The sequence below is a fragment of the Dipodomys merriami genome, unplaced genomic scaffold (genome assembly GCF_024711535.1).
Source record: "Dipodomys merriami isolate MVZ:Mamm:240054 unplaced genomic scaffold, mDipMer1.0.p SCAF_19, whole genome shotgun sequence".
NCBI classification, from domain to species: domain Eukaryota; kingdom Metazoa; phylum Chordata; class Mammalia; order Rodentia; family Heteromyidae; genus Dipodomys; species Dipodomys merriami.
This window is the reverse complement of record NW_027203270.1, coordinates 23,260,693-23,284,041: the sequence shown is the minus strand read 5'-3', so window position 1 is coordinate 23,284,041 and position 23,349 is coordinate 23,260,693. Positions and strand designations below refer to the sequence as shown.

General features: G+C 47.7%; 1 protein-coding gene across 1 annotated transcript in view; it reads right to left on the bottom strand.

The window, feature by feature from the left end:
• Lrrc75a (leucine rich repeat containing 75A) overlaps positions 1 to 23,349 on the bottom strand; it is a 44,314-nt gene that overhangs the window by 10,053 nt on the left and 10,912 nt on the right. Inside the window, exon 2 of the mRNA XM_070027763.1 lies at positions 3,665 to 3,793. Coding sequence (XP_069883864.1) covers positions 3,665 to 3,793 — 129 coding nt within the window. The remainder of the gene's footprint in view (positions 1 to 3,664; positions 3,794 to 23,349) is intronic.

The following is a 23,349-nucleotide window of genomic DNA, read 5'->3' as shown; positions in this document are numbered from 1 at the left end:
TATAGCTTCCTCCACTGCTCCTCGGGTATTCAGCCTTCTATTGCTCTGGTCTTTGGGTGTCTCACTGGTCCGCGTTGACTTACTTTGTCTTTTTCCAAGGCCTTTTTTATTATCAGTTCTGGGGCTTGAACTCAGGGCCTAAGCACTGTCCCTGAGCTTTATTGCTCAAGACTAGAACTCTCCCACTTTGAGCCAAAGTGTCATTTCCAGTTTTCTGGGGGTCAATTGGAGATAAGAATCTCACAGGGTTGGGAAGGTGGCTCAGTGGTAGCGTGCTTGACTCGCATGCAGGAGGCCCTGGGTTCGATTCCTCAGCACCACATAAGCAGAAAATGCCATAAGTGGAGCTGTGACTCAAGTGGTAGAGTGCTAGCCTTGAGTTGAAGAGCTGAGGGACAGTACCCAGGCCCAGAGTTCAAGCCCCACAACCAAGAGGAAGTCCAGAGAGGATGATTAGGTCAAGGGATGGAACCTCAGCCACAGGAGGCTCATGCTATTGGAGAAGGTAGTAAAGTCCCTAGATAGGAAAGGATCTGATGTGCCAGCAACAGAAATGTGCTGTGTGACTGGAGAAGAGCATACAGGGCCAAGAATGATAGTGATGAGATGAGAGATAGGGGTGCCTTTTATTTATTTTATTTATTTTATTGGGGGCCTGAACTCTGGGCCTGGGTGCTGTCCCTCAGCTCTTCAGCTCAAGGCTAGTGCTCTACCACTTGAACCACAGCGCCACTTATGGCTTTTTTCTTTTTTCTTATGTGGAGCTGAGGAATCGAACCCAGGGCCTCGTGCATGCAAGGCAAGCGCTCTACCACTGAGCCACCTTCCCAGCCCCCACCCCCCCACTTTTTTTTTGTCAGTCGTGGGGCTTGAACTCTGGGCCTGGGCGCTGTCCCTCAGCACTTCAGCTCAAGGCTAGCACTCTACCACTTGAGGCACAGTACCACTTCCTGTTTCCTGAGTGGTTTATTGGAGATAAGAGTCTCACGGTCTTTCCTGTCTGGGCTGGCTTTGAACCGGGATCCTCAGATCTCAGCCTCCTGAGTAGCTAGGATTACAGGCATGGCCACCAGTGCCCGGCCCTTTTAATTTTTTTTGTGCTCTGGGGATGAAACTCTGCCTCACACAACCTAGGTCAGGGCTCTATCACAAACCTGTGGTTTGGGTTTTATTTAAACTAAAAACCGCACTGAAGAATTTTCAGCAAGGTCTGTGTGTAATCCAATTAACCCAGCACTAACAAGCTTTCTGGCTGCTCCCCAGAGCATAGGAGGTGGGAAAGTGGTGCTGATGCTTGGAAGCCAGTTGTGTGCTATTTTAGTTAGCCTTGGAGACAGGATGTGGTTGAGAAGGGGAGGGCAGAGGACAGGGACAGAGGGCAGGTCACTAAGTATGGCTCCTTTCAGTACTGCTCTCAGACTGTTGGGACTGGCTCTGCCTTCCATCACAGAGCAACAAATGTGCCCAGGAATTTCACTAGGATACCTTCACTTTGTAGGGGTGTTAAAGCCCTGTCCACTTGGCCTGAGATCCCTGGCTTTTCTGTCTCATCAGGCTTTTGTTGAGGGGCTGTAGTCTCAGCAAGGGAAAGATGATTTGTAAGGGCTTCCCTATGAGACCAGCCAGAAAGGGCCATTTCCTTCCTTCCATCTAACAGCTAGCTGATGGAGGTCTATCGGCTGTAATTAACAATCCTAACATCTGTGTACACCTTCTGGTCCTGTTAACTTGAGCTGCTAGGACAGTCTCAGATGCAAAGAGCTAAGAGGAGGAAATTGGCTTCTTAATTCAAGGCTGGCACTCTACCACTGACCATGCCTCAGTTCCAGCTTTTCACTGGTTAATTAGAGATAAGAGTCTCACGGACTTTTCTGCCCCCCAAAAGGTTTCTTTGAACCTTGATATTTATATTTCATCCTCCAGAGTAGGTAGGATTACAGGCACCTGGCTAGCTTGTTGTGTTCTAAGACTCTGGGTGCTATTACAAGGTTGTTGTTCCCCTTTATCAGTAAACACCTTGTCTTCGGTGCATGGGAGGGCACACATGCCAGGATCATCTCACTGAACCTTCCAAACAACTTGATAGGAGAGGCATGATTTTTTTTTTTTTGGTGCCAGTCCTGAGACTTGAACTCAGAGCCTGGACCTTGTTCCTGAGCTATTGTGAACAAGGCTGGAACTCTACCACTTTTTTTTGGTGGTTAATCAGAGGTAAGAGTCTCATGGACTTTCCTGCCTGGGCTGGCTTCAAACCAGAATCCTCAGATTTCAGTCTCCTGAGTAAAAACATGATTTTGATTCTTCTTTTAAGGTTGAGGAAAACAAAGTTCAGGGAATCAAGTGATCTAGAAAAGTCATACCACATGCAATGAACTGAAGGTTTGTGTCCCCATTCAATTCCTGTCTTGAAACCCCAGTACCCAGGGGATGAAGTTATGAGTTGTGGCTTTGGGAGGTGGGGTTCATGGGATTAGTGCTCTTATAAAGGAGAGGCTAGCAAGCTTTTTATCCTCTTCCTGACACACAAGGACCCACAGAGAAGGCAGCAGTCTTTGACCAAGACGAGGTTTTTCACAAGACACTCAGATCTTGGACTTCCAGCCTCCAAGACTGAGAGAAAAATATGTGTACAAACCCTCTACCCCACAGCACTTTATATTAACAGCCTGAATTGACTTAATAGTCCAAAATGACTAACAAGCTAGGTACCACCCATCCCTCCAGTCCAACTCAGACAGAGAAGAACCAGAGAGCAGGAGCTCCAGGTCCCCCTTCTAGCCCAGCCTGGTCCTGTTTTACCAGGTCTGACAGGCAATTAATTACTTCCTGTGTCCAGCCCAGCACTGGTTCATGAGGTAGTCCCAAACAATACCAAAGTTTCTCACAGAAGTATAACCTTTCTCACATCACATTATTACCTGATTTTTGTTTTTCTCAACTCTCAAGTGGGCATGAAAATACAGCTTGCCTGTGTGTGTGTGTGTGTGTGTGTGTGTGTGTGTGTGTGTGTGTGTGTGTGTGTGTGTGTGTGTGTGTGTGTGTGTGTGTGTGTGTGTGTGTGTGTGTGTGTGTGTGTGTGTGTGTGTGTGTGTGTGTGTATAGGGATATGAGGGGGGCCTATGTCATTTGTCTAAACTGGAGGCAATTCAATCAGTTTTTAGAAAAGGCAGATGTTTGGCTCCTGAAGGATCTCCTATAAGTCTGTCTCTGGTGCGTTCCTGCTTCTCCAGACTGGACCATGTATAATCTGAGTGAGAGATGAGGTTGCTGCCAGCCATAGTTGGTTAGTTCCCATGGCTCTTGGCATCAATTAGCTCTTCTCTCTCAGGCCTCCAGGTTCCCGGCCTGCCAATCCTCATTACTGTCTTTTTTCTTACTATCTCATATCTGAGCCCAGTATCCCTGCCTTCTGCTGACCTTGGTTGGATCCCAGTAACCCACAGCCAGCCCCACCTCAAGGTCTTGCAATCACAGGCAGCTCCAAGAGCCTCTAAGAGAAGGTCCTCAGACAAAGTCACAGATGTAATCAGCACCAGGAGCCTCCTTTCCCTGAAGCAAAGTTCCAGCTCTCTGGGGACCACGGTGTTCCATGGTCAGATCTGTGCTCTGAAAGGTGCCCAGCTCACACCCCAGGACCTGGCTGGCTCAGACCCCAACGCCCTACCGGCTTGGGGCAGTGGATGTAGCGTGCCAGGCTGATGATGAGGTCGTGTGTGATGGGGTCCACCAGGTTCCGGAAGCTGGCATAGCGATACAGGACATCATCCAGTGAGGTCGACTCCATGCCCAGGTCCTGCAAGAGCAGAGGATGCCCAGAGGTCAAGTGCCATCCAACACACACAGCCCTGCCCAGGAGAAGCAGGTGCAGCCTGGAGGCAGCTCAGTCTCTCAAGAAACTAATCAAGAAAGAAACCATCTGGAAGACATCAGGAACCCCCCTCCCCGCCCCGCCTCCCCAGCCTGTTTATCTCTCATTGAGGAAGCGGAAAGACCAGTATCTGCAAGACCCCAAGCTCTGCACTTCCTGGCTTGTTAACCTTTCTCAAGACAACTTCCCCACCAAACCTTGCCTCTGACTTTCCCAAGGATGTAGTCAAGGAAGGCAGGCTTGGAGCTGGTGATTGCTTTTCTCCAGAGGCCAAGTTTGGAACTGACCTTCATAGTGAAAGGACTGTCAAGGATTGTTTATTGACCTCCATTTGTATTTTTTCCCCTACCTCCAAGAGTACTCAGACTGCTGTTTCTGTAGATGACCCAATTTCAGTGTTCCTTTGCCTTGGAGGGGTTTGTGTTGGAGTTCTAAGGTGAAGCTTCCAGATATCTGCAAGAAAACCTCAGCTTGGCTCCCTGAGAAGGCATTATTTGGGGTCTTCCAAATGAGAAGGAAGGGGAATGGAAGTGAGTGCCACAAAGTGGGGCAAGGAGGTGGAAGAAACCCTAGAATAGAGGTTACTCTGGCATTTGAGGGTAGAATGGAGTTCAGCACATGCCACCCCCAAATGACATTGCAGCACTTGAGCAAACAGCAGAAGCAGGAAGTCCTCCCTAACCTTCTCCCATCCTTCTCCCCTGAAGCAAAGAATTCCCTGACTTTCCTCTACAGTGATAGTTCATGATCTCATCCCAGGGAAGTACCCTCTATTACCAGAGGAAAGAAATCCCTTTATTCTTGAAAACACAGACACCAAGAAACTTTACAAACTTGCTAAATTTCTCCAAATATATTATCACTAAATCAAAGCTTTTCCTCCACTCAGTCTTTTGCATACTACCTATGAAAATGTACAGATTTCTCACCTGGCACCGGTGGTTCATTCCTATAATCTTAGCTACTCAGGAGGCTGAGTTCTGATGACTGAGATTTGAAGCCAGCCTGTGCAAGAAAGTCTGTGAGACTCTTGTCTCCAATTAATCACAGAAAAAGCTGGAAGCAGAGCTGTGGTTCAAGCGGTAGTGTGCCAGCCTTAAGCACAAAAGCTCAGGAAGCCCCCCAGCTCCAAGGACTCTGTAGAGACCCCTGCCCATCAGCAAGGGTCACCAGGGTATGGCCGAGATCCATGACCAGTGTGAATCTGGACCCAAAGGCCCTGCTCCAGCTGGTCTGTGCTCTGAACATTCTATGATTCTTTTACAATGCCAGGGAATGGGCAGTTTGTCCCATTTGCAACACAACCCAGCTTGCATTTCCCGTACTTGGCTGCTGGGAACTTGACAAGAAATTCTCTGCTTAATAGAAGTAAAGAAATAAAAATGTTTTTCCTATTCTAGAGTGCTGGACTAAACACTACAATTTGCTAGGCCCTGGGCAGGGAATGTGAGGGGTATCTATCTGCCTGGGTTCCAGAAGAGGTGTTTACCAGTCATTGGATGGGATAGTCTCAATATTTCTGAGTACCTTTCCCTATGTGATTCTCAGAAATCCCTGGAATGAAGGAGGCAGCTCATCAGCATTCCAATCTATAGCTGGAGAAATAGAGGCCCAGACAGGCTGACTTCTTGAACTGTGGCATTTTAGGCATGGTGAGGTAGTGGTGGGGCTAGACCTCAGCTCTGGTCTATTTTAAGGATGATATATGAACTTACCCACTACGAGGGTGAGCTGGGCCTGGGCACTGGAGGGAGGATTGGGATGAGGTCCTGTGTGTTGTGGCCAACATGTTTAAGAGCAAAGGAAGAAGGGATCTTTGTGGATGGATCCAGAGGGGCCAGAATGCCATACACTCTGTCCTGTGAAGAGCTTCATAGAACACACGTGGAGAATTTAGGAGATACTCTGCTCTTTGCTTCTTATCACAAGGACACCAAGGGGCCAGCACGGGGAGCTGTGTTCTACCAAACCTTATAGGCCAATCTCTGCTGTTGCTGTAGCTTCCTGCAGAGCTGGGTCTGCAACATGGCTGAGTGGCAGGGGTTTCTGAGCACTGGTCACCAAGTTCCAGGGCTGGGTCCTGTGCAGAACCAAGTGCAATGCTGGCCATGACCTCTGTCCCCACCTGTCTTGGTCAATACTGAGCCTAGGACCTTGAAACAAGCTAACTAACATGGTTGAGTCTGCGTTCTCCTCTTTTTTTGAGTGACTCAGCCAGCATCTAGGTGAGAAAAACAGAAAAAAGTAATGAGGGCAAAGCCTCTGGCAGGGATAAGTCTTCATCAGTGATTCTTCTCTTCTTTACTGGGGTCCCTCTCTCTCCAAGCAGTGGTGCTTGACCTCTTTTTTTTTTTTTTTTGGGTCCGGTCTTGGGGCCTGAAATCTGGGCCTGGGTGCTGTCCCTCAGCTCTTCAGCTCAAGGCTAGTGCTCTACCACTTGAGCCACAGCGCCACTTCCGACTTTTTTTTTCTTTCTGTTTATGTGGTGCTGAGGAATCGAACCCAGGGCCTCATGCATGCAAGGTAAGTGCTCTACCACTGAGCGACCTTCCCAGCTCCATGCTTGGCCTCTTTTTAAACCAGGTATCAATCTCAGAATGTGTTAAAGCCATAAACACTCAGGAAAACACAGGTGTCAGGGCAGGACAGGGCCTTGACACATAAAGCCCACAGTGGTCTTAGGGTCAGAAGGGTGTATTTGGGTTGTATGGACACAGTGCTCCAGGGCACACTATTACCCAGCCAGGAATGATCAGAATATACCCATCTTGCCCATGGTAGGAGGCTAAGAAGGCAGGAAGTCTCAAAGTGGAAGGGCGTGTGTTATAGGGTCTCAAAAGGCCTATGTGGTTAAAGGGCCATGGCTCAGCATGCAGCTTCCCAGCCAGACCCTGCTTGTAGCTCAAGGCTTCCTTTCCTGGGAACAGGGAGGCGGGGAAGGAAAGCAGAGGAACCGGATGGTAACAGTACAGTGATTCCTACAGCCACTTTGCCTTTTCTTTCTTTCTTTTTTTTTTTTGGGTCCGGTAGTGGGGCCTGAACTCTGGGCCTGGGCGCTGTCCCTCAGCTCTTCAGCTCAAGGCTAGCGCTCTACCACTTGAACCACAGTGCCACTTCCAGCTTTTTTCTTTTTTCTTATGTGGTGCTGAGGAATCGAACCCAGGGCCTCATGCATGCAAGGCAAGTGCTCTACCACTGAGCCACCTTCCCAGCCCCCACTTTGCCTTTTCAACCCTGGCAATCAATGGGTTGATAGATGTCGCAGCCAGATTGCCCTCACATCCTCCACTTTGCCTTTTCAAGACCTTTCTTCTCCCTTTAATTTTTCTCTTTCTTTCCTCACCCTCCCTTCTGTCTTCCTTTCCTCCCCCCCCCCTCCCTTTTCCTTTCTTTTTTAGGCCAGGACCCAAGCTGGCCTCAGATTTGCAAACCTCCCTCAGTCTCCAGGCATGTACCCTCACATTGGGCTACGGATTATCTTTCCTTTAGTTTAGTCTGCTTCTCTGTGTACTTCATAGCAGCCTCTGTTCCTCCCATGCTTTGCCCCATGTGTCCTCCTGAGTATACCTCTGACACCTAGTAGACTTAGCCCCAGTTGACCTCCAACTCACTCTAAGTCTGTAGATAAGAGCTTAAAGGAGAGCTTGACATCTGCATTCTTGTCCACAAAATGAACTCCAATAGCAGCTATAAACTGTGTTCCAAGGTCTTGGGGCTTCAGGTGGGGACAGTGGTGGTGGACAAGAAGGAGGCCAGAAGAGCCTTCAAGATTATAAGCCCTGGCTCCTGGCAGGGAAGCATTTGATTTCAAACAAATGAACAAGCAATCAAGCAAACAGTTGTCAAAGAAAAGCTGGAAGCCGGGTGCCATTGACTCACATCTGCAATCTTATTCAGGAGGCTGAGATCAGAGGATCATGGTTCAAAGCCAGCCCAGGCAGCAAAATCCATGAGACTCTTATCTCCAATAAACCACTAGAAAACCAGAAGTGGTGCTACAGCTCAAGTGGCAGAGTGAGCACTAGCCTTGAGCTGAGGAGCTCAGGGACAGCGTCCAGGCCCAGAGTTCAAGCCCCAAGACCACCACCACCACCACCAACAACAACAAAAAAGAAAGAAAGAAAGAAAGAAAGAAAGAAAGAAAGAAAGAAAGAAAGAAAGAAAGAAAGAAAGAAAGAAAGAAAGAAAGAAAGAAGAAAGAAAGAAAAGCTGGAAACCTAGAATTAGGTGATTGCTCAGATGTCTTATGTTCTTGGCAGCCTGTTCATTTCCCAAACCCCCCTGCTTCCCCCCCCCCCCCACTGGTCCTGGGGTTTGAATTCAGGGCCTGGGCACTGTCCCTGAGTCTCTGTGCTCAAGGCTAGCACTCTACCATTTGAACCATAGCACCACTTCTAGGTTTTCTGAATGGTTTACTGGAGGTAAGAGTTGCATGGACTTTTCTGCCTAGGCTGGCTTTAAATCGTGATCCTCAGATCTCAGCCTCTTGAATAGCTAGGATTATAGGTGTTAAGACATCAGTGCCCAGCTAGGCCCCCTATCTCTGCTGATCCTCCCATTCTAGAAGGACCAAGGCAACAATGCTAGCTAACCCAGGAGCCTGGTCAGGTCTGAGAAGATGCAACATGCCACTCCTGGATACAATGATCCTTTCTTTGCTGTCACTCTGGAGCTGGCAGTGGCTTTGTCTCTCCGGTGTTTTCTCTCTAACCTAAAACAGTTGTTTCTTGATGGAGGGGGAAAGTAGGAGGAAAGTGGGGGTCCTCTAGAAGGGCATACTTTGGGGAACTGAGTCACAGCCAAAGCTTTCCCTTTGGTCAGCTCTCTCAAAGGTCCCAGGAACACCAAATAGGGGCTGGGCCAAGGCTGTTTGCTCCTTTTATTGCTTTCTTAATCTCAGCCCCACCTATGTGCCCAGAATGGTATGTTCTTTAGGGCACCTCTTGGACCCAAGGTCCTAGGCACTCCCAGCCTCCTTGGTGTCCTTTCTGCACCTCTACCCTAAGCCAATTTATTGAGGACATTTGTGTCACTGACATAGGTAGTGTGAGGGAGAGATGCTACCTGACCCTCAGGACGTCTCAGGAATTGGCAGCCTGGGTTACAGCCCCTTGGGACTGGTTCCTTGTGGACTTTGCACCCATGGCTGCACCTATTTCCCTCTGGTGCCAGCAAGAGATACGCTTTAGAATCAAATACACAAGTAGCCCCCACGCTAGCTTTGGAGTGAGTGGCTGGTTTGCCTCCCAAAGCAGGCAGCATGGAGGAAAATCCCATCTTCCTTGTTGTGAGTCTAAACAGTGCATCTCCGGGAACGGTCAGAGTGTGGGTTTATTGTTACTGAGCAGGTGGCTGAGTCAGAGCCACTGGGGAGTTCCGCTTAGAGGGGGTGGCTGGCCCGGGCTGAGCTGCTGTTTCTAGTAGCTCACATAAGACACAAGCTTGGGTAATCAGGTGAAGGACTTACTGCAATGAGAAGAACAATGGTGTGGCTAGGGCTGGAGACTGACACAGGAGCTCAAAATAGCACTGCTCAAAGCCACCGCCTTCGGGAAGCCTCAAGACACTTTGAGGATTCTTCCAGGGCCTCTTCTCTGTGACATAACCTATGGGCCACTGCCTTTTCTACACAGACACCAAGCAAAACAACACCTGTGTTGACAGACAATGCAGAGGCAACAGGATTTCTAGGAAGCCGGATGTTAGAGACAAAAATGTCAAAAATGCCCTTCTCATACAGTTTCTTTTAGAAAAATGTAGCCTTTTTTGGTAAAAATTTATTTCACCCATATGTGTTTATTATTATTTTTTCAATTAAGAACATGCTTTAGCCAGGCTCTGGTGGCTCATGCCTGTAATTTTAGCTACTCAGGAGGATGAGATGAGAGCTGAGGATTACAGTACAAAGCCAGCCCAGGCAGGAAAGTCCGTGAAACTTATCTCCAATAAACTACTCAGAAAAAGCCAGAAATAGCACTATGGCCCAAGAGGTAGAGTGCTAGCCTTGAGTACAAAGTGGCTCAGGGACAGCACCCAGGCCCTGAGTTTAAGCCCCAGGTACACCAAAAAATAAAACCAATCAAAACCTGCTTCATTGAGATGTAATCAGACACTAAAAGGACAGAGTGTGGGGTACACGTAGCTCAGGAGCACTTGAGTGCTTTCTGTGTGAGGCCAGACCCTAAAAAATTAAAAGAAAAAAATATCCAACCAAATGATTTTTTTTTGGGGGGAGGGGGTTCCGGTCGTGGGGCCTGAACTCTGGGCCTGGGCACTGTCCCTCAGCTCTTCAGCTCAAGGCTAGCGCTCTACCACTTGAGCCACAGTACCACTTCCGGCTTTTTTCTTTTTGCTTATGTGGTGCTGAGGAATCGAACCCAGGGCCTCAGGCATGCAAGGCAAGCGCTCTACCACTGAGCTACCTTCCCAGCCCCGAACCAAATGATTTTTAATATATTCAGGAATTCATGAAACCATCACCACAGCCAATTTCAGACACCATTTTCATCTCTCAAAAAAGATACTCCACAACCATTAGCTCATTCCCTGCTGTTCTCTACTCTGCCTAGGCAGCCGCTTCCCTAGTTCTGCCTCTGTTCAGTTGCCTATTCTGGATTTTCCTCTTATCTAACTGTAATTATACAGCTTTTGATCAATAGCTCCTTCCCCCTTATTACTGCTATTTTTAAGTAAGCAAATAAGCCCTTAAATCCCTTTGTTTCAGTTTCTAACATGTAACTAGCATTAGGTATGACCCACATAAGGGAAACTTCTTTGAAGCCCCGTAATTTTAAAGACTATAAAGGGATCCTGATACCAAAGAAGCATTTGAAGGCCACTAGGATGGAAGAATGTGTTGCTGGGGAGAAAGAGACAGAGTCCTCTGGGAAGGGTTTAGCTTCCCAGGCCTTCTTCCCTCTAGACCCAGCTAGCTCCATCTCTCATGTCTTTTTTTTGGTCGGTCAAGGGGCTTGAAACTCAGGGCCTGGGTGCTGTTCCTGAGCTCTTTTGCTTAAGACAAGGCTAGCGCTCTACTACTCCCGAGCTGCAGCTCCACGTCTGATATTCTGGTAGTTAACTGGAGGTTAAGAGTCTCACAGACTTTCCTGCCCAGGCTGGCTTTGAGCTGCAATCCTCACATTTCAGCCTCCTGAGTAGCTAGGATTATAGGCATGAGCCACCAGTGCCTGGCTCTCCTGTCTTCCATACCCTCTACTTCTATAGTGAGGCTCCTGGTCTAAGTAGGCAGAGCTCATGTGGTGATGTTAATGAGTTCAGGGGAGACTTAGACCCATAGCTGGTTTCTAGAAGGAAGAGCAACACTCTGGAAAGTAGCATCATGAGAACTAAAACCCAGGAAACTGACTTGTCCCTATTCCATTTTCTATAGCTATTAACAGAGTACCCAACACTAGGTAATTTATTTATTTATTTATTTTATTTTATTTTTATTTTTTGGGTCCGGTCATGGGGCCTGAACTCTGGGTTTGGGTGCTGTCCCTCAGCAATTCAGCTCAAGGCTAGCGCTCTACCACTTAAGCCGCAGCGCCACTTCCGGCTTTTTTTCTCTTTGCTTATGTGGTGCTAGGGAATCGAACCTAGGGCCTCATGCATGCAAGGCAAGCACTCTACCACTGAGCCACCTTCCCAGCCCAACACTAGGTAATTTATAAGAAAAGAAGTTTATAGGGCTGGGAAGGTGGCTCAGTGGTAGAATGTTTGCCTTGCATGCATGAGGCCCTGAATTCCATTCCTCAGTACCACATTAGTAGAAAAAGCCGGAAGTGGCACCGTTGCTCAAGTGGTAGAATGCTAGCCTTGAGCTGAAGAGCTGAGGGACAGTGCCCAGGCCCAGAGTTCAGGCCCCACAACCACGCCCCCCCCTAAAAAAAAAGTTTATAGTTAGTTCATGGTTCTGGAGACTATAAATTTCAACAGACTGGCCACATGTGGCAAGGGCCTTGTGCTGTGTTATAACACAGCAGATGGCATCAGATGAAGGAAGTGCCATTGAGAGTGGTGAGCTAGAGCGTGTGGAAGAGATCAGGGAACAAAGGCGCTGACCCACTTTGTAACAACTGCTGCTGCTCTCTACAGAACAAATCTATTCCCCTGAGAGCAAATCCAGTCTCATGAGAAAGATATTAATCCATCTAACAGACTCTATCTCCTGAAACTTCTACACAGGCAACCAAACTTCAACCAGAGTTTTCATGAGGACAAGCCACATGCAAGCCTCTGCACTGACCTGGAAAGAAGCCGTGGTGGAGTGTCTCAGGGAGGTTCAACATTTGTCTTTCTTAGCTCTGGTTGGTAGGTTTGGGGATTTCAGATCCAGGTTCCTGCCACTGTGATTATTACTTAAATGAATAAAAATATCCAAAGAGGTTTGTATATACTGACGTTTCCTGTTTACTGTTGTTCCTGCTCAGTTATATCCACAGGTTTCTTTTATATTTATGCCTGCCTGGGCAGTCTCAGTCACCCCATACCTGACCCCCTTAGGACTAGACAGATGGTTTATTTGCTTTTTTTTCTTTTCTTTTTTTGTCAGTCATGGGGCTTGAACTCGGGGCCTGGGCTCTATCTCTCAGCACTTCAGCTCAAGGCAAGCGCTCTACCATTTGAGCCATAGGGCCACTTCCAGTTTTCTGAGTGGTTTATTGGAGATAAGAGTCTACAGACTTTCCTTGCTGGGTCTGGCTTTGAGCCTTGATCCTCAGATCTCAGTCTCCTAAGTAGCTAGGATTACAGGTGTGAGCCACCAATGCCCAGGTTATTTGCTCTTTCTTTTCATGTTGGTATTAGGGCTTGAACTCAGGACCTAGGCACTGTCACTTTGCTTTTGTCACTCAAGACTAGCACTTGGGGATGAGAAGGTGGCTCAGTGGTAAAGTGCTTGCCTTGCATGCATGAGGCCCTGGGTTCGATTCCTCAGCACCACATAAAACAGAAAAAAGCTGGAAGTGGTTCTGTGGCTCAAGTGGTAGAGTGCTAGCTGAAGAGCTAAGGGACAAGAGTTCAGGCCCCATGACCAGCAAAAAAAAAAAAAAAAAAAAAAAAAAAAGACTAGCGCTCTCCTACTTGCCCCACTTCTAGATTTTTGGTGGTTAATTGGAGATAGGAGGGTTGGGAAGGTGGCTCAGTGGTAGAGCCCTTGCCTTGCATGCATGAGGCCCTGGGTTTGATTCCTCAGCACCACATAAGCAAAAAAAAAAGAAAAAAGCTGGAAGTGGCGCTGTGGTTCAAGTGGTAGAGCGCTAGCCTTGAGCTGAAGAGCTGAGGGACAGCGCCCAGGCCCAGAGTTCAGGCCCACGACTGGACAAAAAAAAAAAAAAAAAAAAATTGGAGACAGGAGCCTGCCCTGGCAGGCTTGGAACTGTGATCATCAGATCTCAGCCTCCTGAGTAGCTAGGATAACAGGTGTGAGCCACTAGCACCCAGTGGTGGATTATTTCTGAGCTCCAAACTATGAAAATTCCTTCATGTTGAAGTCATAACTTGAGACAACTGGGCTCAATAGAAGCTCCTCAAAGTGCTGTGCATGTTGCTGGGCTGTCCTCTGGTATTTAGCAGTGTAGGCGGCTTGGAGACTGTTGGATATTTCTTCAGTTTTCAACCTCACACTCCTGTAGGGCTATCTTTGCCACTAAACCCAAGCTGCATCTCTGGAAGGTCCTGGCATACCTTTTCCTTTCTAGAAACAGCAGTCAAACATACATAGTAGCCAAGAGTGCAGTTGGATACCTTTATGACAATCGCCCAAAGTCAGCCTTTCCCCGTATCACTCAAACTCTCCATTTCTCATCTTCATCCCACAAACCCTCCTGGAGCTTGGCTCTTAACTTCCTAATACAAACATAGCCTCTCTGGCCAATCCAATTCTCAGATCTAAAAAGTCCTTTCCCTACCCTCAGACAACAAGCATCAGCCAGGAGGTGAATGGTATGGTCACTGAAGAATAGTACAGCCATTGCTTAATCCAGTTACATAAAACCCAGCAATTCTACCATTGGGTGTACATCCAAAAGAATGAGAAACAGGACTCTGGGATACTTACTTGCACAGCTAGGTTCAAAGCAGCATTGTTCACCATGGAGAAAAAATGAAAGCAACCTGTTTACTGATTGACACATGCATAAACAAAACAAAGCATGATATATGTACTCTATGGGATATTATGCAGCCTTAAAAGGGAGGAAACAGACACATTCTCCAACATGGAAGAACCTAAAATACCAGCAAAATGAGCCAGGCAGGACAAGCACTGCATGATTCCACTAATGTGAGGTCTCAAAGTATAATCAACAGGGACAGAGCAGAAAGGTGGCTGCTAGTCAGCTAGGGTGTGGAAAAGTTGCTGCTTAATAGGAATTGTTTGTTTTGTTTTTGTTTGTTTTTGTAGGTTGTGGGGTTTGAACTCTGGGCCTGGGCACTGTCCCTCAGCTCTTTAGCTCAAGGTAAGTGCTCTGACAGTTGAGCCACAGAGCCGCTTCCGGATTTTTCTGTTTATGTGGTGCTGAGGAATGGAACTAAGGGCTTCATTCATGCTAGTCAAGCACTCTATTACTGAGCCACCTTCCCAGCCCTGAGTTTGAGTTTTAAAAGATGAAAGGTTCCAGAGCCTGGTTGTATAGCATGATGTATTCAATATTTACTAGATCGTCCACTTAGTTGTCATGTCTAGCATGACAAGGCTCTAGGTTCCACCCCCAGCATTTGCATATGTATGTGTGTATATATATTAAAATGTTATATATAACTTGTATTTTACAATTTAAAAAATAAGAAAAGTGCATGAAATTCAAGCAAGACCAACACAGAGCTGAGGAAAGTGCAAGCATTTTGGACTTTGCTTTTCTTTCTTTATTCTGTTTCTCATGCTTGGATACTAAAAAAAATTTTTTTTTAAAGACAGGCTAAAAATCAGGTTCTGGTAGCTTATACCTGTAATCAGGTGAGATATGAAGATCACTGTTTAAAGCCAGCCCAGGCAGAAAAGTCTGTGAGACTCTTATCCCCAATTAGCCACCAGAAAACAGGAAGTGGCGCAGTGGCTTAAAGTGGTAGAGCACTAGCCTTGAGCAAAAAGAGTTCAGGGAAGGTCAAGCCCCATGACCAGGAAAAAAAAAAGTCTGGCTTTGGATTCCCAGTTATCTCCTGCCTCAGCCTCCATAGTAAGTGGGACTACTACTGCATTTGGCTGGTTATTAGAAAAATCTCATCACAATGTGCAATGGTGATACTGTGTGTTTTTTTCCCCTTGAATTTATCTACACAGAGAAGATGGAAAGGTTGGGGTCTTGCTATCTCCAAACAGCCATCTTTCTGCCTGTATTTTCCTAAGAAAAACCAATGGCAGCTCTCTGGGATTTTTTTTTTTTTCACTATTAAACTCTGCTGGACTTCCCAGGACCACCTTCTATGTTGATTTCACATTTCAAGGGAGCATTGCTACTTGCTGGCAGCATTTTATTTCTGAGCAGTTTTCATTTTGCTTATTAATCTCCCTTTTCATCTCCCGTTGGTTTTCTTTTCCTTCCCAGCGTGGCCTCTTTTTGTGGCCTTTTGTTCCTTTCCCATCGAGTTCATTTCTTTGGGATCCTGCAGTAGATCAGTCTCAGAGGTCAAGGTATTTATTACAAATCTAGGTTTCCTTCACCATTTGCTTTCCCTTGAAGGTTGGGAAGGAGGGATACCACGTTCTCCAGTATGTCCTTATTCTCCTGGATGTTTCCATTAGAAGAGCTGCATCAGCTGGCAGGCTCTAGTTGGCTGAGGAGTCCAGCCCTGGGCCCAGTCTCAGACATTACTGTGACCAACCTTGACCAGGGTCATCTTGGCTCAACCCCACCTCCTGGATCTCTGACTAGTGGGAGTCCGTGGAAATCTACAATGATGCCTCAAAGACATTTCTTGTCCCTGGTTGAGACCACCAGCCCTGCTTCCACTTGGATCAACTCTCTTCCTTTACCACCTGGAGGATCTCTGAGCCGCTCTTTATGGATGGGGACAAGAGAGAGGCAGGATAAGGGCAAGATAAACTGATCCCCCAGATCATCATCCCATTTGTCTGAGGTTCAAAGGTAAAGTCCTGAGACTGAGAGAAAACAGTTTCCAACCTTTCTTTGTGCGGGAGGGAAGCCTGGATCGGTTGGCTGGTTCTTGGACAAGCCCCACATGTCTGACAGTGAGAGGAGGTTCCTTTTCAGACTGCCTACCTGTCTTTGTTTTCACTGTCTGTGCTCAGAGCATTCATCTTTTTTTTGAGGGGTGTCTCCTGAGGTGTGTGTGTGTGTGGGAGGACTGGGAGAAACCACGGAGGGGGCTGCTAGGCAAGCTCTATTTAAAAAAACCCCTTCCCTTTGAAACCTGAGGTTTCAGCCCATGCCCTGCAGGGGAAATGAGCTGGCACTTGGTCTCTCCTCCAGGCGTGACTCCACAGTTTCTGCATCAACCAGCCGGGGAAGGAGGGAGGCAGCGGGCTCTGAATATTAACTGGCAAAGGTAGACAGCTTCAGTATTGAAATCTCTAGGGCCTGAGTGTGCAGAGCTGCTTAATGAGGTTGTAATCAAACACAGCCCACCAGAAGGAAATTAATTGGAGTCCAGAGGGCGAGCAGGAAGTGGATGGGGCTGCCTTTGTTTCTCCCAGGGGAACCAGCCTAGGGAACACCCCTCAGACAGCAGCTGGGTGCCTGAACTCTCATCCTTTCCCTATGACATTCTGGCTTGCCTTCTAGGGGAATCCCAAGGGAAGTGAGGGAAATGTCAGGTGCTGTTAGGGAAACACAGCCCGAGGAAGCAACCAGGGAGAGAAGCAGGAACAGCTCAGCTAAGGAGGTTGGAGCAGATAAGACTTGCTTCTCTAAGAAGCCTTGGGAAGAGGGGCAGAGTCTTTAAAATGCCACAGAGAAGGGAGGGGAAGCCTAGGATATATGTGTACGCTGAATATGAGAAACAGATGCAGGATATAGAGGGTTAAAAAGTGCCCCTCCAAAAGACATGCCTATGTATTATCCCCAGAACCCGTGGTGAGCCTATTTGGAAAAGGGTCTTTGAGGATGTGGTTAATTTAAAGATCTCAAGATGAGATTATCTTTGTTGATCCAGGTGGTCCCTAAATCTGAATCAGGTGTACCTATAACACACACACAGATGATGGTGTTTGGAGGGCTAGGTGGAGCTGGAAATGGCTTGGTGATAACTACCAGACTCTAGAAGGAGGAAAGAACAAAGTCCACTCCTGGGCCTCTGCCGGGGGAAACACAACCCAGCTGACACCTTGATTTCAAACTTCCGGCCTTCAGAACCATAGGAGGATAAACCTTGGTTTCTAGAAGTCACCCAGTTGGTGGTAACTGTTACCACCAACTTGAAAACACACACTGGCTTGAGAATGCAGTAATATTTTGCCTAGGTGTACAGCAGGCAAAAAAGGAGACAAGATCAGGGGAAGGGGGTCTGGATGCTACTACAGACAGACCCAAAGCAATGGGGCCAACCCATCATGGATGAAAGCTTCTAAAATGGTGAGCCATAACAAACCTGACTGTTTCAGGTGTTATAGTGAACCTTACCATAGTCAAAGTCGTGAACTTAGTTTCTGAAGGTGTCCAGTCAGAGGTGAGACCCTCACCTACCAGCAGGGATGTAGCAGAATTTCTGAAACACATTTTCCCCGGATGCCTGGGATCCTCATGAGTAGCATGGCTTGGAACAGATGATACTAGCATCCAAGAGGCTGTTATATAGCTGCCAGACATGAGGTCCCCCAGGGGTGGAAGAACGAAAAGATGCTAAAAGAACCAAACACAAGGGCTGGGAAGGTGGCTCAGTGGTAGAGTGCTTGCCTTGCATGCTCGAGGCCCTGGATTCGATTCCTCAGCACCACATAAGCGCGTGCGTGCGTGCGCACGCACGCACGCACACACACACACACACAGACAGACACACAGAACCAAACACAAATAGAATCTAATCTAGTCGTGAAGCCACCTCAGTGGGGGAGGGGGCAGGGGGCTTAGAGACGGTGGGGATATAAGCTACTGGTCCAGAATCTGAGGGCTGATCTCACCCCGGAGGTGGTACTTGGGCAGCGGGTAGGAACTGCTTCCTTATCAGTAAGGTGTTCTTAATCCAACAAGGGTTAGAATTAAATCAAGTCCAAATAAGCCTAGGAATTACAGATCTGTTATTTCCCATATCTGTAAAGTTCAAGGGAATTACACATCTAAGAATCTCTCACAGTGTGGCCCTTGAACTTCCAATTTAGAATTGAGAATTGAGATCTTTATTTGGAGCCTAATGGTTTTCAACAGAACCAGAAAGGGAGGATTTGGTCAAGTGTATTAACAGGGTGTTTTTGTTTGTTTGTGTGTTTTGTTATTGGTATTTTGTTTTTGAATGCCAGTACTGGGGGTTTTGAGCTCTGGCTCATTTTTATTGCTTACATTGCTGGCTGGCACCTCACCACTTGAGCCATACCTCAGTATGACATTTTGTGTTTAATTGGATGGGAGAGTCTTGCAAACTGTTCTGCTCAGACTGGATCTGCCCAGGTCAGCCCTGCCATCACAAGGAACAGTTCTTCCATAGGAGAAGGGAGCCTTATGCCTGGAGAGATTGGGCTATTTGAAGCCATTGCTCAGACTTAGGAAACACTCAAATAAAGAACACTCTGCATGAAACAGGCCTCTTTGTAAACAGATGTTGGCCAATTGCCAAGTGTAATTTAATTAAAATCCAAGAAATGGAAGAAACAAAAACTAAATACAAAAGGATAGTTTTTCTTTAGAGGAATTTGTGAGGTGGGGAGAATTAGGTTTAGTCCCCCATGGTCACAGTTCACCCCAGACATGGCTCAGGTAAGGAGGCAGGAGACCTGGCCCCAGACCTGGGTTATCTTTAAGTCACAGTGTAAAGGGCCAGTCCCCTCCTAGCACTGAGCTTCTCCACCTGCAAATGAGGTTGCAAGCTCCCTGGTCCCAGAGCGGCAGAAAAGCGGAAGAGAGGCTTGGGCCAATTTGTTTGAAGCATAAAGAATTCAACAATAACAAGGTTTTCTTTTGCAGCTGTTGGATGTCTGTGTTCCTATGCTTGTTTTAGTATTGAGGGTGGATCCCAAGGATTTAGGCATCCTACTACTGAGCCACATTCCCGGCCCTTCCATGCTTCCTGGCCCTTCCATGCTTCCTGTCCCTCTGAAAGATGATGACATTTGGAATATTTTCCAAATTTACTTTCCAAGCCCCTCTTTCATTTTCCCAGAGCCTCTTGTGCAACTGGGATTCTGCAGAAAGTCAGGGGCCAGGAGGTCCCCAAGGTCCCCTACATTCCACCAATTCTGAGCACTTTCTTATTTAGTGACCTCCTAATTGCTCTGCTTGGGAACTAATTCAATCAGCTGTTTATACCTTCCAGCAAATGCATTTCAAGTCCATTCCATCCCTCTCCATGGTAAATTTCCTTCTTTCCTCTGTCCCTCTCTTCCTCCTTCCTATCCATCAGAGTTAAAGGTCTAACGATGCAGTTAGTCCAGGTTGGCCTCAACCTCTTGATCCACACTTACAGATGTGCAACATGCCCAGCTAATTTTGTCCAACTTAAATGAAGGGTTTGATCCAGCATCAAAGGATTACTAGGTAATGGCAAAAGAAGGAGAAAGGCCTGGAAAATCCTTCTGACTCCCCATTAATCTTATCTACTTTTCCAGTAGAAGACTTCACAAGGACACATTTTCAGTGAGAATTTGAATACTGGAGGCTTGTAGCTCACAGTGAGAGGGAGGTAGAGACAGTAGAACTCTAGAGTCCCCAGAAGTTCCTGACTCTACCCCTCCTGGACACTTGGTGTGTGTGTGTGTGTGTGTGTGTGTGTGTGTGTGTGTGTGTGTGTGTGTGTGTGTGTGTGTGTGTGTGTGTGTGTGTGTGTGTGTGTGTGTGTGTGTGTGTGTGTGTGTGTGTGTGTGTGTGTAGACAGAGGAGAGGAGAGAGAGGGGGAGAAATTGGTTTATTTTAAGGTCATGGCTCACGTGATTATGGGGGCTGGCAAGTCTGAAATCTGCAGAGCAGGCAGTAGAACCAGGGAAGAATTGACATTGCAGTCTCATACTGAATGATAACTAGAGCCAGCTTTCCATTTTCTTTAGGGGGGGGGAGGGCTTCTGCCTTTTAGGGCTTTAACTGACTGGACAGGCCCACCTATATACTATGGAAGATCATTCAAAAAACCAAAAAACGCCAAATCTCCTGATTTACATGTCATCATATCTTAAAAACATACCTCCACAGTCACATCTATACCGATGTTGACCAAAAATTAGGTATCATAGTCTAGCCAAAATGATATATAAAATTACCACAGTAGCTGGGTGTGGTGAGACTCTTTTCTCCAATAAACTAAGAAAACCGGAAGTGGCACTGTGGCTCAAGTGGTAGAGTGCTAGCCTTGAGCTGAGGGACAGCACCCCTGGCCCAGAGTTTAAGCCCTATCACACACACACACAAAATTACCACAGTACGCTAAAGGTCTTTACAATTATAAATCTCTTGGTCAGAGGCAAGGCCAAGGCCAAGGAGAAGAATCTGGACTCGGCCCTCCCTCAGGGCCAGAGAGATGACTCATAATGACTGAGGAATCCAATCTGAATCCAGCTCACTCCAACCTCAAGGCAGGAAACTGTGGGGGGATGGGGAAGAGATAAAAGAGGAGAAGGAGGGATCCCCCAGGACCCCAGCTAAGGATGAAGCAGCGGGGAACTCAGCAGCCAATTGTCAAGGCTGCCTGTCACTGGGCAGTGGAGAGAACAGGAGCTGTTCCAGGCAGAGCCACAGGTGCCCTTTCCAAGGGCTTCCCAGAAGGAGCTGGGGGAACTGAACAAACCATCAGGCAGAATTAGCCACATTGGAGCTCTGGGGACCTAGGATGGAGACAGAGGGCCCAGAAGCTTACAACAGCAGCAGCCAGAACCAGTGAGCCTTTAGGGCTATGGAGGAGATGGGGTTTTCTTCTGGCAATGTGGGAGGCCTCAAAGTTTGTCCAGTTTCCAGAGATAGGCAGAGGTGAGTGAGATGGAAAGCCAAAGTCTCATGTCTAGCAAAGGCCCTGCATTTCCACCAGTGTCCTGAATCCCACCCATATCCTTTCCCACAGTGGACCTTTCCCTGTAAGAACACAGCCACATTGAACCTGCCAGGAGTGCTCTGCCCACACTGGCTCCCAAGCTTCCACCCAGCAGCCCTGGATCTTTTGGCATTCTTGGCCATTCACTTGGCTCCGAAGTGCAGCTCAGGGGTGGAACATGCATGAGGTCCTGGGTTCCATCCCCAGCACCAACCATCCCTAAATGTCTAGGAAAATTTATTTTCTCCTCTTCCTCACCGACCCTCTTCTGAATCCTGGCTCTTGTTTCTCTTTTCAGACACTGTATACTAAAGCCATTTCTACTATTCTGGCCCTAACTGATTGGGCCAATTTGCAATCTGCAAAAGCCATTCCTGGAGTGATGGAAATTCTGGGAACTGGATATCTTGGTATCTGAGCTTCCACATCCAAAATCAAGCTCTTCCTCATTCCTCATAGTCTCTGAGTCTGCAGCTGCCTGGAAACCCCATGGTTGAGGGCTGGGAGGATGGCTCAAGTTGTAAAGTGCATACCCAGAAAGCAAGAGGCCCTGAGTCAATCCCTGGTACCACAAAACAAAACAGACAAAAACCCAAGGCTGAACATGTGAAAGTGCTGTTTTTACCCTGAGATGCCACGATGCCAGAAGGATGTGAAACAAGCCTGCAGGTGAAAAGAAAAGTTTCAGGAGATGCAGGAGAAATGCTAAACCCACAGGAATTATTGAGCCTAGAGAAGTGGGAGGCAAATAGAAGGGGTTGGGAGAGTCCAGACCTTACTCCTCCAGAACTGTGACAAACCACTGTAAATTCCAGGAAGCTACAGGCAAATTCCTAGCCCATTAGGAGCCCTGAGAGCCCAGTGAAGACCAACATGATGCCCCAGTCTGGGGCCCTTTGAGAGGTGGAAGTGCTAAGCTGGAATCTCCTAGATTCCTAGTTGCTCAGTTCTCCCTCAAGAGAAGAGGGAGAACGTGGGCCAAGAAGCACAAGTGAAATTCCGGCCTGGCACTATGCTGTTCCCTGCCCGTAGGTGAGCCAAGAAGGCTAGGTTCATGATTGGTGGGAGAAAGGATAGACCTCAGCTGATAAAGACAGAACCTCTGCATACTCTCAAGTCTGTTGAGTACGACTGTGCAGAGTGTACACTGTATAGGCCATCTGGGTGGAGCTGATCCACTACACCTTAGTGTTTACTGTGCTCCACCAGAGAGGCTTTCTGCACAGAGGCACAGTATAGGCTAAAGCTGCCAATGGAGGAAACCAGGGTGATAGACCTGGAATCACGCACTGAATGGTCTTTAGACTTCCATATGTCCTTGGACACCAGGAGCAGAGACCCAGTCAATCTCTCAAATGGAGGGGTGGATGGGTGGGGGGTGGATGGGTGGGTGGGTGGGGGGTTGTGGACCTGTCCTGGGGCTTGACTCAGGGCCTGGATGCCGTCCTTGAGATTTTTTTTGCTCAAGGCTAGTGCTCTACCACTTGAGCCACAATTTTACTTCCAACTTTTTTAGTGTCTAACTGAAGATAAGAGTCCCATGGACTTTTCCGCCTGGGCTGGCTTTGAAATGTAATCCTCAGATCTCAGCCTTCTAAGTAGCTAGGATTACAGGTATGTGGTCCACCAGCAAGTCCCATGGTAGTTCATCTTCTCAGCCTCAATGTCTTGGCTCTTAAAAAGGGAATTGCTAGGAAAATGTCAGAAAATGCACTCAGGGAAATGATGCTCCCTATTCTCCTTTCACCTTTCTCAAGGTCTGCTCTGCCCCTTCCTACTTCTGCCAGCTTCCACCAATGACATGAGTCCTCTGGGACCCAGAGTCCTCTCTCCAGCCAGCCACTGAGGCAGTGCCATGATCCACTTGTGCCAAGTGGGAATGGAGTCCCAGCTCATGCTTCCTCTGAACTCTTGCTCTCTCACTCACTCATACGCTATGTGCAGGTGTGGGTGGGGCTGCCAGGTATGCTGTGACCAGCCAGCTATAGTGTGGTGGGTGCTAAGTTGGATGGGTTCAGCCCTCTGGAAGTGGCTCCCAACTGTGAGTCTTATCATTGCCTGGTGAATTTCAGTGGAAGATGGGATTTCAGTGAGCTTCCTCTGGTGGTCTGTGGCTGTGGTTGGTTTCTCAGGGGGTGAGCAGCTGCACAATGAAGGGCTTCCTGGAGGGGCCAGCTTAGCTCAGTAAGCTCAGCTCTGGGCCCTGGTGGGCTATGGAAAAAGGCTAGGCAGAAAAGGAGTGGCAAATGAGCTAAGACATCATCTAAGGCATGGCTCTCCACAGCTCCCAGAACTCTTCAGTACCCCTGAGCTCTTTGGAGCCTGAGATGGGGGAGGAGAGGGTTGCACAGCAGCTG